Source organism: Cherax quadricarinatus, chromosome 3 (assembly GCF_038502225.1).
Source record: "Cherax quadricarinatus isolate ZL_2023a chromosome 3, ASM3850222v1, whole genome shotgun sequence".
NCBI lineage: Eukaryota > Metazoa > Arthropoda > Malacostraca > Decapoda > Parastacidae > Cherax > Cherax quadricarinatus.
The window spans coordinates 15,321,951-15,334,604 of record NC_091294.1 but is presented as its reverse complement, the minus strand read 5'-3'; the positions used below and the strand labels follow the sequence as shown (position 1 = coordinate 15,334,604).

At 42.3% G+C, this 12,654-nt stretch overlaps 1 protein-coding gene across 7 annotated transcripts in view; it reads right to left on the bottom strand.

Annotated features, from left to right (window-relative positions):
* Window positions 1-2,169: 2,169 nt before the first annotated feature.
* LOC128684111 (ecdysone-induced protein 74EF) overlaps window positions 2,170-12,654 on the bottom strand; it is a 1,067,593-nt gene continuing 1,057,108 nt past the window's right edge. For all 7 annotated transcript variants that reach the window (XM_070090227.1, XM_070090262.1, XM_070090238.1 and 4 more), the window contains 3 exons: window positions 3,876-4,226; window positions 2,873-3,065; window positions 2,170-2,532 (listed from right to left, as the gene is read on the bottom strand). In XM_070090227.1, the coding sequence (XP_069946328.1) occupies window positions 2,424-2,532; window positions 2,873-3,065; window positions 3,876-4,226 (653 nt within the window). In that variant the 3' untranslated portion in view covers window positions 2,170-2,423. The remainder of the gene's footprint in view (window positions 2,533-2,872; window positions 3,066-3,875; window positions 4,227-12,654) is intronic.

Below are 12,654 nucleotides of genomic sequence, written 5' to 3'. Positions count from 1 at the left end.
AGTCTCCCCACTGGCTGCTAAGAGTTTGTAATGTTGTAAGGTAATGCAGCCAGCAAAAAGACGGACCACCAAGCTAAGTGGGTGAGGACAGGTCACTGCCGCAGACGCCTACAGCCACCGCCACACTTTGTACTAACAGAAGCCAACTCTCTGGGTACGTGGGGACCAACACGCGGACAACACGCTGCTCACAGCACTAGTTCACGCCAGGGGCTAACGGGAAAGGGAAGGGGGCCAGGGACTGCTGCTGGAGTCTGGGAGGTGAAGGACAACTGAAATTTAGATAGAATGGGGCAGCATTCACCCATCCCTAGCAAGAAGGCAGGGACATAAGTATGGGAAAGAGCTTAGCTAACCCTGGAAAGGTAGATTATAACTGGGAAGCGCTAAACCCGCAGGGTTATACAGCACCTGGGAAAATGAGAGGCAATTGATGTAGAATTAGGAGAAGGGGACAGGAAATTACCATACATCTCATGGAAAGGGGCTACTACTGGGAAAACTTGGCAGACCAGGGTGAGGGAGGGGCAGGCACAGGCTCCCTTGTAAAGGAAGAAACTATCGTGTGAAGTGATGGGTAGAGGAAAGTGAGGACAATAGGGTCTCTCTACTTCTCAGAGGCCAGAACGTATTACACTCAAAATGGGTATTACAAAAAAGGAATGATTTAGTATACAACCAAAATGATATGTAAAACTATTCAGTAAAAATGACAATTTAGCGAAAAAAGGTTGGTCCGCTGTTAATAGACATAACATAGCTGAATATTAATACACATTAAAACACAACACCACAACTGAACTTACATTACACCTTAGTGATTTCCCTGTCTCATATATCAAAACATTTAACTTATATAACAATTTAACAACACTTGAAAAATATTAAGTATTCAATAAATAAATAATCCTTAAAAAGAGAGAGTCTATGTTACAGAGGGGGCGCACAGAGTCCTCTCATTCTGACCCTGACTGATGCCAGTCACACTCAGAGATCCTGTCTTTGTCACACCCTTATGCTTGTCACTTGTTGGTCTTGTGTTAACAGCAAGCAGTAGCTACATATTGGACAACTTGTTTTTATAGATGAAAAATATAGAGTACAAATTTAAAAGTATTAAATATATTCAAAATATATGATATGGCTTTCTTTTCTCTTACAAAGAATTGGAACATCATCAAATTGAGCACCAATTACTGTGGACAACCTATTTCCTCGTGCCCAATTTTTTGCACAACACTTTATCACTAATATCACCTTGGCATCAGGTTAGTAGCTTTAAGGCCAATCACAAACGTGTCAAAATTTAGGATAAAATGGCATCGGAGTCTTGTGTTTGGTAAAGAAGCAGAGCGCAACGGACTGTCAAAGCTGCAAGGCACTGACCATTAACACCTCCCATGGAGAGTCCGCAACAAACAAGAACTCAATCCAATTGAGCGCCATTTACAAGAAACTGGGGAAACTATGGACTTAAGGACTCAGACCCTAGTCTGGAAAGCACCACTTGAGCCAGTAGTTAATACTTTCCTTGCTGCTGATGGGTGGCAACAATATAGTGACTGAGTGACGAAACTTTCCTATCCACACTCCCTACAGACAAACATACATATTCAGTGCTGGTCTCTGGGTAGGTGTTATCAATGGTATGGTGTTTCATGACTGGATACACTGATTCTGGACTGTTTACCACTACTGATATAGCAATTCATAGCACAACTGATTACAGACTTTGTTTATATCACTGGTTTCTATGATGCCCATTTGTAGACCAAACAGCCTTCTAGTTTTCTAAAAAATAAATCCACCGAGCTCAAGAGGTGCTTGAGGACTTGGGCGTGACTACGAGTGTCGTTCACTACACCTACACTGAGAAGCCCAGTACAGTGTATCAGTATCTGTGGGCTACCTGGTATCACATTCTGGATGGGTAGGAGGAGGTGGGGGCCTCGGTGTTCGACACGTGTCTTGCCACTTACTTCATCTAGAGGCGCATGTAATAAAATAATTATAATTAATCTTATCTATACAGTTTTCTATTTACAGACTCACAGTGAGTGACAGTCATTACAATGTGGAGATTAGAGGCAATATATACAGAAATAGGCAATTAGGAAGCTCACATTAGAGTTCCCTTTCATAATATATTACACATTCTTGAAAAAAATATCAAGTTATTGTCAGAAGGAACCCTTTACGCACATTGACGTAAATGGTTTTACAGGTTGTGCAGCAAGTGCACAACAAGTTCCGTATCACTGCATCAGCAGCAGCTGCCTGTGAGTGGGGACCAGACTGGAGGCGAGGTTCTTCCTCGCCGGGATGCCACCATAAAGGCAGCTGGACTCGGATGCTCCTGGAGAGCTAGTGAGAATCCTTGTGTAGACCAGAAGACATCCACACAGAGAAATAGACTAATGCCCTTATGCACCTGTGCAGTCGATTTCAACAATGTCTTTTGGAACATCCACGAACTGGTAAACAAGCCGCTGGCCATCAACTTTAGCCAAAATTCCACGCTGGTAGTAGTACCTGTTGAAAAATATAAGATATTGAATATTTTGTTGCACCAAAACATTATTATAATTTAAATATATTAACCAGCCAAAAGTAAGCTTTATAAAGAATAAAATTATTTCAGTATGAAATGTGAATATTTTGGATATTGAATAACTAATACCATGGAGTTTCATATGAGCAGTCTCATAAAATATTCATCAAGTAATGCTGTACTCATTGCAGAACCTCCAAACTTGTATCTAATACAGTGACTGGGGCATTAATGACAAATATAACCTTTTACATTAGCCACAAGAGTTCTTTAATATTACTGTTGTCCTAGGGTTCAACAAAGTGAGGAGGGGCAACCAACCTGAGAGCACGACCCATGGTCTCATAGTTCATGTCTGGCTTGTTCTTGTGTAGTCCCCACAATCTGGACACGGCCTTGGAGTCGACCAGCTTGAAGACACCTTTCTCCCGGTTGGTCCACTTAATGTACTTGGGGCAACACTCCTTGTCTTGTAACAACTTCAGAAGGAACTCCCATAAGTATGTTGTTGAGCCTGAAAATTAAACCATATATGTTTAGAGAAATTTTCTCATTTCTCTCGACAAAAAAAAAAAAAATGAAATTCTGAACAATTTAAATTTTCGGTGGAACTATTCTTACACTATACTTCATATACCCTAACTTTGTTTACTCTTTGCACTGCAAATTGCTAAATAAACACGAGCGCTTTAGGAAAATTTTTTTTTTATCCATTGGTGCCTCTGTAACCTATCATCTACTTATCGCTCACAGGATAGTTATACTGTGCACAGTTCAAATCAAAATGTTAAAACAAATGTTGACATTAATCATTTCTGTTTCACTGTTAGTGGTTCAGCTGATGAAATTATCACTATTATTTTCATTAAATTTTCCATTACTAATTTTGTTACCGAGTCCACTATTTTTGCAAACATCTTACTGCTGTGACCATCTTAATCAAGAGAATATTGAATTCTTTTCTGTGGATCTATTATGCGCGTCAAAATACGTATATATATATATATATATATATATATATATATATATATATATATATATATATATATATATATATATATATTCCATAACTATGATGGAAAAAAATTGAAGAAAACCCAAAGGAGACAAAGATGAAATGTAAGCTGCATATATCGATCTCCATCTGCTAAAATGGATCTCGGCTGGAGACAGAAGCATACAGTTTCTCATATTCTATTATGTCTCCTCCAGGTTTCCTCAACCATTGCATAACTTATATTTCACTATTTTCCTTGAGGGATGGGGAGTTGAAACTTCAGGTGACAGGCAACAAGTTGCCCTATAAACACAACAGGCAGCTCACCTTCTCTACTCTTCCTCTTCATGCCGGGTTGTTGCTGACCGTTAGCATCAATAGGCTTGGGCTTGCGTCCCTTCTTCTTCATCCTGGGAGGGAAGCCCATGTCACCCAGGAAGAAATCCTCGGCGGAGGAAGAGGAGGAAGGGGAGGCGGTGGAAGGCGCGGCGCCCATGCCGGACGTGACCATGTGGTTCATGTGTGAGGAGGAGGGTCCAAGAAGGGGCGAGGCCAGCCCTGAGGGGTGGCCGGTGTAGTGAGGAGAAGCGACACCGTAGGCCGCTGTCACACCTCCCGGAGACCCGGTATCCATGTACCCTGAAACACCTACACTGTAGCCACCCATCACTTGAGAATCTGTAGAAGAAAAACGGACCAAGGTTACATCATTTAAACGTTAGAATCATTTAATCTAACCTTGAAAATGAAAGTGTTTATCTTAAACACAGAAACAAAAGTAGTTGTCTAAACAGATATGACTGTATGCCAGCAGTTGACGGTAGCCTTGAGGCACAAGAGTAACCCATTAACCCATTGTTTCACCAAGTTACGGGAAGTCTGGGGCGACGGTTAACCCTTTTCCTCCTACTCAACACTTTCCCACGAGGGTGCATCGCAGCTCCAGAGGGCAAGACTCCCCACCCTCCACTCCCACCCGGAACTTTTAAATGTCTACTTTAATAATTTTTAAACTTTTCAACATGTCAGGGTAGAGCACATGTATTAATCAGTTGTGTGAGAGAGAAATACGGCAAGCTCCGACACCATTCTTGTCGCTAGGTAGTCAGGCGGAAGTTGAGCCCAATATTAAACTCGCCCTCCTCCCCACACCGACGACTACAAGACAAAGAACCAATTATACCATCTTCATAGTTATCGCTGGCCTGATCCTGTGCGCGAACGTAGCCCAAATCACCCAAACCTCAAGGTAGGTTCTATGATGCTGGTGAGGGAAGGTTCTTGATCCAACGAACTGGACTTATCTTGCCTTTCTTGGATCGAACCCTATTGCCTCTCATTCCCCAGGTGCAGTATGACCTCTTCGGGTACAGCACTTCCTCCTAAATGTAATAAAAATCTAGTCATCTAAAACGCCATTTGCGAGTGTATGAAGTTTGAGGAGTGAAAAATATTAGGAAATAGCGAGTCATAGATGACGCAAATGTGCCACAGGGCCGGAAATACTTCTTTAGCCTCAATGTGGCCAGGAAGTGAGATGCCGTAGACAATGTGGAAACAAACACAATACACAGTTGGATTGATAGGTACGCCAGGGCCCAAGGTGCACTAATAAAGGCCAGGTACAAAAGCTTGATCCCAACCATCACTACCGCAACTTGATGCATATACACAAAAGAGTACCTGAAGTCTACCTGCCTGGAGGGTATTCCGGGGATCAACACCCCCGCAGCCCAGTTCATGACCAGGCCTCCCAGTAGATTAGGGCCTGATCAACCAGGCTGTCACTGCTGGCCGCACGTAGTCCAACGTGCGAACCCCAGCCCCGACTTTAAATATCTTTCCAGCTTCCTCTTGAAGGTGGCCAGGAGCCTATTGGTAATTCCCCCTTATGCCTGGTTGGAGGCTGTTGAACAGTCTTGGGCCCCGGACATTTATGGTGTTTTCTCTTAGTGTACCAATAGCGCCCCTACTTTTCATTGGGGATATTTTGCATCGTAGGGAGTGATTTGTGTGTGCAGATTCGGGACCATTCCTAGGATTTTCCAAGTGTAGATTATGATACATCTCTCGCCTGCGCTCCAGCGAGTACAAGTCAAGTGCTTCCAAGCGTTCCCAGTAGTTGAGGTGTTTGATAGAGCTTATATGTGCATTATTATTATTATAATCAAGGGGAAGCGCTAAACCCGTAGGATTATACAGCGCCTGGGAGGGATGTGGAAGGCATTCAGGCTTAATTCGGGGAACTGGAGCACAGATCCAATTCCCTAAATCAAGAGCCCCTCACCAACATCAAGGAACCTTCCCTGAGGGGCTTATATGTGCAGTAAAGGTTCTGTGTACATTCTAGATCTGCAATTTCACCTGCTTTGAACGGAGATGTTAATGTGCAGCAATTTTCCAGCCTAGAGAGAACAAGTGATTGATTTGAAAAGCATCATTTGCTTGGCATCTCTTGTTTTGAACGTTCTCATTATCCATCCTGTCATTTTCTTTGCAGTTGTGATCGTGGCACTATTGTGATCCTTGAAAGTAAGATCCTCAGACATTATCACTCCCAGGTCCCTCACATTATTTTTCCGCTCTATTGTATGATCAGAGTTTGTAGTGTATTCAGTTCTAGTTATTATTTCCTCCAGTTTTCCATAACGGAGTAGTTGAAATTTGTCTTCATTGAACATTATATTGTTCTCCGTTGCCCATTGGAAAACTTGGTTTATATCTCCTTGGAATTTAACAGTGTCCTCTGTAGATGACAGTCTCATGCAGATCCTAGTATCGTCTGCAAAGGATGATACGGTGCTGTGGATTACATCTCTATGTCTGATATGAAGATGAACAAAATGGGGGCGAGTAATGTGCCTTGCTGAACAGAGCTCTTCACTATGGCAGCTTCCGATTTAACTCTGTCGACCAGTACTCTTTGTGTTCGGTTGGTTAGAAAGTTGAAGATCCATCTCCCCACTTCGCCAGTTATTCCTTTAGCACGCATTTTGTACACTATTATGCCATGATCGCACTTGTCAAAGGCTTTTGCAAAGTCTGCGTATTTTACTTCTGCATTCTGTTTTTCTTTCAGTGCATCCAAGACTATATGACTAATGTAAATTATATACATATGTGAGTCGCAGGTATAGTAAATATTTAGACAAGTAACGGAAAAGCATAAGATGCGTTGCTCGATAGCTGGCATACTCAGCTCACACACTGAAGTCCGTGGTTCGATCCCCGGTACGGGTGCAAACAATAGAAAGTGTTTCTTTAAGACATCTGTTGTCCCTGTTCACCTATCAGTAAAATAGGTACATGGGTGTTAGCCAACTGGTGTGGGTAGCATCCTGGGAACAAAACTAAATTTACCCGAAATGCTCTGCATAACATTGATGTCAGCTGGGCCTGTATACCTTGTACTTGTAGTAATAATAATAGTAATATTAATAATATTATTAACTTATCAGTCGGCGTACAACCAAAGCAACTAGTTGCCCCTGTTTACTTAGCAATATGTGTTGAATGGTTTGAAAAACCGACAAGTTGAAGATTGAGACACTTATGCAGCATATGGGAATCTTTATTCAGGAAACGTTTCGCCACACAGTGGCTTCATCAGTCCAATATAAAGAGGAAGGCGTAAGGAGAGGAGGAGTATGAGGTAATCAGTCCCTCAACCTGGAGTCGATGTGTTCAGTCCATCAATCTTGAATAGAGATTCCCATATGCTGCATAAGTGTCTCAATCTTCAACTTAGCAATATATAGGTATGTAGGTGTTAATGCTGTTATGGGTCGCAGTCTGAGGATAAAGTTAAAAGAACATAATTTCCATCACACGTGCGCAATATATATATATATATATATATATATATATATATATATATATATATATATATATATACATACATATATATATATATATATATATATATTAGATACACGCAGACAAGAGCAGCAGCAGCCTTGGAGTGACGTGTAACATCGCGCATCAATAACCACAACTCGAACCATTTTATAACTTTCATCTCCTTAAATGTTAACATTCATAAAGTTTACTTTATTATAAACGCAAAGTTGCAAATCAATATTATAAGGGAAATATTTATATAACGGAAATACTTTTATAAAATATAAATAGCGTAGTTGTAGACTACGTGCGTGCGCAGCATTGATCTCTACAAGGTTACTGTGGAAATACGTCTGAAAATATGTGAACACTGTGAATAAAGTCAGTCTTTTAAGCATCCCCTAAAGAACTGATTTCCTGAACCTTACCTACAAGTTCCCGCCAAAAGTGTGTTGGCAGCAGGTTCAAGCACAGTTGCCACATCAACAGCACATTACGACATTCCTTCAGCATCTACTTCAACATCAGTGCTAAATTGTATCGTAACCATTCCTATCCGCTCCAAAAACACTCAACATATATACAAAGAGCAGGTAGTGAAAGTAAGAGAGGTGGAGCGAGGGCAATAAATGTGGTGGTGGTGGTAGCATGTGCTTCGGTGAGCAGGTGGCGGGAAAACGGTGTCAACGTGCTGCCTCAAGGTCGCTCACTGCCTCCTCTACTGTCTTGCCTCTCTTGTGCCCTTCATGCTCTCACGTAGTGTTTTGTGCCCTTCATGCTCTCACGTAGTGTTTTGTGCCCTTCATGCTCTCATGTAGTGTTTTGTGCCCTTCATGCTCTCATGTAGTGTCTTGTGCCCTTCATGCTCTCATGTAGTGTGTCTTGTGCCCTTCATGCTCTCATGTAGTGTCTTGTGCCCTTCATGCTCTCATGTACTATGTCTTGTGCCCTTCATGCTCTCATGTAGTGTGTCTTGTGCCCTTCATGCTCTCACGTAGTGTTTTGTGCCCTTCATGCTCTCACGTAGTGTTTTGTGCCCTTCATGCTCTCACGTAGTGTTTTGTGCCCTTCATGCTCTCACGTAGTGTTTTGTGCCCTTCATGCTCTCATGTAGTGTCTTGTGCCCTTCATGCTCTCATGTAGTGTCTTGTGCCCTTCATGCTCTCATGTAGTATCTTGTGCCCTTCATGCTCTCATGTAGTGTGTCTTGTGCCCTTCATGCTCTCATGTAGTGTCTTGTGCCCTTCATGCTCTCATGTACTATGTCTTGTGCCCTTCATGCTCTCATGTACTATGTCTTGTGCCCTTCATGCTCTCACGTAGTCTTGTGCCCTTCATGCTCTCATGTAGTGTGTCTTGTGCCCTTCATGCTCTCATGTAGTGTCTTGTGCCCTTCATGCTCTCATGTACTATGTCTTGTGCCCTTCATGCTCTCATGTAGTGTCTTGTGCCCTTCATGCTCTAATGTAGTGTCTTGTGCCCTTCATGCTCTCATGTACTGTCTTGTGCCCTTCATGCTCTCACGTAGTCTTGTGCCCTTCATGCTCTCATGTAGTGTCTTGTGCCCTTCATGCTCTAATGTAGTGTCTTGTGCCCTTCATGCTCTAATGTAGTGTCTTGTGCCCTTCATGCTCTCACGTAGTGTCTTGTGCCCTTCATGCTCTCATGTAGTGTCTTGTGCCCTTCATGCTCTAATTTAGTGTCTTGTGCCCTTCATGCTCTCATTTAGTGTCTTGTGCCCTTCATGCTCTCATGTAGTCTTGTGCCCTTCATGCTCTCATGTAGTGTCTCGTGCCCTTCATGCTCTCATGTAGTGTCTTGTGCCTTTCATGCTCTCACGTAGTGTCTTGTGCCCTTCATGCTCTCATGTAGTCTTGTGCCCTTCATGCTCTCATGTAGTGTCTTGTGCCCTTCATGCTCTCATTTAGTGTCTTGTGCCCTTCATGCTCACGTAGTGTCTTGTGCCCTTCATGCTCTCATGTAGTGTGTCTTGTGCCCTTCATGCTCTCACGTAGTGTGTCTTGTATTCCTTATGCACTCCTTCATAGACAATAAGAGGCGGTACCAAGAGTTACAGTTCACTCCTTCCTTGTACATTAAAATGAGTAATTGTGCACATTTTTTACGATCTCTTTCGTTTATGAGAACATGACACAATTGCGATCTTTTTCGTTTATGAGAACTTGACACAGTCAACAGGTAGACTACATGTAGTGTGTGCATGGCGGGGAGGTGTTACCCTCTGGTTGATGGCCTGGTCAGTCCGGCCGCTGGTGCTAGCTGCTCGAATTTTAATTCAGGCAACAACGCTTGCCTGATCAGGAATATTTTCGAGGAACTTGTCAAATTGGCAGGGTGTTTAATAACTTTGAACCTTTTATGGATTACTGCTTTTCACCGAGGCTTTTGAAGCATCTACCGCGTCTCTTGCTCTCGTAACGGGTTATTTCAGTGTGCAGGTTTGGAAACAATCCCTCGGGTAAATTATGAAATATTCTGCGCTCTAGGGAGTACAGTTTGAGGGATTTTAGGGGTTTACTACAGTTTATGCATTTATAGTAAGGGCAGTGAAAGTTTTTTATACCTTCTGCAATCTGTAGCAGTAGTGACAGCAATTCATTCGGCTCACAACCGAAAGGACCAGAGGCGAATGTGAAATGTATGTATGGGCAAGTCTCCTAAAACCTACTTTCCATGTCACTCAGCAGGAAAATGATATTTAAGAATTAGTCGACTGTACAGGGTCTCATCCGGGGAAGGGAGGGCGGGGGGGGGGGGGGGTAGGACTTAAGTCTTAATAGACAGTTTGTATGTCCTGGCTGTGAACTAGTTGCTGGGACTTCCTCTACTATCCTAGTGTTGGGCACCGCTGAGTGACCCCCACATACGATTACCATTTATTAAAAAAAAAAAAAATCAATGTTTGCAAAAGTCCTTCATTTATACCAACTTCATACACAGAACATAATTCTCTGGATGTTACAAAAAAAAAAAAAAACGTAAATACAAAGAATTCATTAAAAGCAAAGTGCAGCCTCATAACAAGGCTTCGCGAAAGGCTTCACTATTGACGGAACGAGGCTGCCAAAAATGACAAGCATTTCCTGAGAATACATCAATAACCTGAACACTTTTACGAGTATCTTGGTACAACGACCACCAAAATATATTAATATATATAACTATAATCAGCGTCTGGGGAAATGAAAGGTAATCAGGTGCAATCCAAGGATGGGCAGCTTTCAGGTCCTTACATCAAATTTTTTTTTGCCAAAATTAAAGAAACTTCTTTGAAGGGAGAGCAGAAATTAAAATAATTCTTCATAATTACAAAGAATTTTTTTCCCCAATTTTCATGGTAGAACACTTCATCGAGGATAGATATATTTTGAGCCATAATTAAACAGTATACTAGTCTATTTTTAAATATATTTGAATATAGGCATATACTTACATAAACATATAGCAAAGGATTAGGGATGTTTCCACGTGACCTTGGGATTGGTCAGTCAACCCTCCCTCACCCTTTGTTCCTTGGCCGGACCGACCAGCTCTCCGCCAATCAGAGTACAGGTACCAGACTTTCCACCAATCTCGGCCAAGGTTCTAGGACTTCTGCCAATCAGAGTCCAGGTACCATGCATTCTACCAATCACGGCTCAGGTACCAAGACCTCTGCCAATCAGAACCCAGGTACCAAGAGCGCAACAAATCAGATCCCAGGTACCTGGTCCTCAGTCAATCACAAGCCGTATATCCTGCCTATGCACTGTGGCCTGGTTGACATCATGTACCCAAACGGCCTAACTTAACACTGTAAACATCACAGAGGAGGGGAGAGGAGGGAGCGGACAAGGATTGCAGCGGGTCACTGGGTATACCGTGTGCAGTATTTAAGAATAGAGTAGCACTACAGTAGACCTACAGGTCTAGGTTAGGCAACACCTACTCACACCCTATTTTTCCCACTCATCTGACCGATTTTAAATGACTCTCAAAGTGCAAAAGAACACATGTTTTTTTATGCTGGCATCGATAACCCGGCTCTCGCGGTTGTTACAATATAACTAGCTGCCAGACCTATTATAAACACCCTAGCTGTCGTTTTCATTGTCAGAATTTAAAGGAAATGACAGCTATATTTTACTGTTTGGTATTTAAATACTGTGGGCTGTAGAGGTGTGGTTGGCAAAGGTCCAAGGAGGAAGTACCTGTGGGGTCACACTGGGTCGCAAGCGTGACCTCACTACCTATCAAGTAATTATTACTTTCTTTCGTCATCAGCTCCGCATTTCACTGGAATACTAACATCAAGAATGTGTAATATCTATGACCACATCTTTAGTCTCTCAAATATGAATTAAACTTAATGAATAAACACAGAGGTACACACTTCTCTGAGCAAATGCAAACACACACACACACACCTTTGAGTGTATACACATACACATGTATTTCAAGTGATCAGGATCCAAGGACCGAAACGTCTTCAATAAAAGTATCCTGAGTAAATACATTCGTATCCATTTCCTTCATGTAAACACAAACGAACCTCTGAGTATATACTCATATATATGTATACACACACACACCTCTGTACATACATAAATACATTCATACATACATACATACCTCTCATACATAAACCACGAGAGATGCACAATTTAAAACCACAATTCATCACCTGTCTTACCACGAACTGTATAAAAGTGTTGGGAGCTTGACAGGTAACTAGCCTAGTCGACACGACAGTAAACTTAACCTTCAGTTACAACACCAAACAAGGAAGACTAAAAAAGATCTTGATGAAACAATTTTAAAAGCGGAGCCCGGTATGACGGTGACATAGTGAATATAGACACATCTGATGTTGAAAGATACTTTTACTTGGACTATGATGTAAAATGGTGATAATAACAGTGGTAATGGTGACAATAGCGATAGTAATGGTAGTGGTGGTGCTGGTGATAGCTGTGTTGCTAACAGTTGTGGTTGCTGATAGTTTGGTTGCTATGCTGGTGATTGATGCAGCTGCTGGGTTGTTCATTGAGTGGTGATGATCGTGTGATGACTGTGGTAGTAGTGCGGGTGATGATCGTGTGATGAGGGTGGTAGTGGTGATCGTGTAATGATGATGATGGTTGTGGTGGTGGTCGTGTAGTGGTGGTGGTGATGGTGATGGTGGGGAGCAGTGACTTGGTGACTTTGAGCGCCGCAACAAGGTCATCTCCACCACCACCACAACCACTATCCCCCCATCACCATT